The sequence below is a fragment of the Buceros rhinoceros genome, unplaced genomic scaffold (genome assembly GCF_000710305.1).
Source record: "Buceros rhinoceros silvestris isolate BGI_N320 unplaced genomic scaffold, ASM71030v1 scaffold32131, whole genome shotgun sequence".
Lineage (NCBI taxonomy): Eukaryota > Metazoa > Chordata > Aves > Bucerotiformes > Bucerotidae > Buceros > Buceros rhinoceros.
This window is the reverse complement of record NW_010393001.1, coordinates 1,035-1,673: the sequence shown is the minus strand read 5'-3', so window position 1 is coordinate 1,673 and position 639 is coordinate 1,035. Positions and strand designations below refer to the sequence as shown.

At 65.6% G+C, this 639-nt stretch overlaps 1 protein-coding gene across 1 annotated transcript in view; it reads left to right on the top strand.

Moving 5' to 3' along the window:
* The window catches only part of LOC104500978 (HLA class II histocompatibility antigen, DR alpha chain-like), a gene marked incomplete at its 5' end in the record, with an annotated part of 958 nt that extends 516 nt beyond the window's left edge, over positions 1-442 (top strand). Inside the window, 2 exon segments of the mRNA XM_010144712.1 lie at positions 74-321; positions 323-442. Coding sequence (XP_010143014.1) covers positions 74-321; positions 323-442 — 368 coding nt within the window.
* Positions 443-639: the final 197 nt, after the last annotated feature.

Below are 639 nucleotides of genomic sequence, written 5' to 3'. Positions count from 1 at the left end.
GGGGACTCCTTAGGATGGGCACCCAGGCCCGGCTGAGCCTGCAGCGCCCCGAACCCTCCTCCACCTCCCCCAGTGCCACCCGAGGTGACGGTGTTCTCCAAGGACCCCGTGGATCTGGAGGTCCCCAACGTGCTCATCTGCTACGCGGACAAGCTGTGGCCGCCCGTGATCAACATCACGTGGCTGAAGAACGGGCAGGAGGTGCTGGATGGTGTCTCCGAGACCGTCTTCTACCCCCGGGGCGACAACAGCTTCCGCAAGTTCTCCTACCTGACCTTCATCCCCACGCGGGGGGATTCCTACGACTGCAGCGTGGAGCACCGAGACCCTGCTGTGCGCCCTGGGCCTGGCCGTGGGCATCGTGGGCATCGTGGTGGGCACCATCCTCATCATCAAGACCATGAAGAACAACAACGCCCGCAACAGGAGGGACCCCTTGTGAAGGGTGTTCCCGCTTTCCCCCCAGCGCTGGCTTCAACCAGACAGGCGTTGCTTACCCCACTGCCCCGTCGCCCCCTCGTACACCTCCTCTGCACCCTCTTCTCCCACGGGCACCATGCGCGGACCCGCCGGGGTTGGCTCCAGAGCTGGACCCGCCAGGGACCCGTCCCCTCATGGTGCCGGGCTTCTTCTCATGGC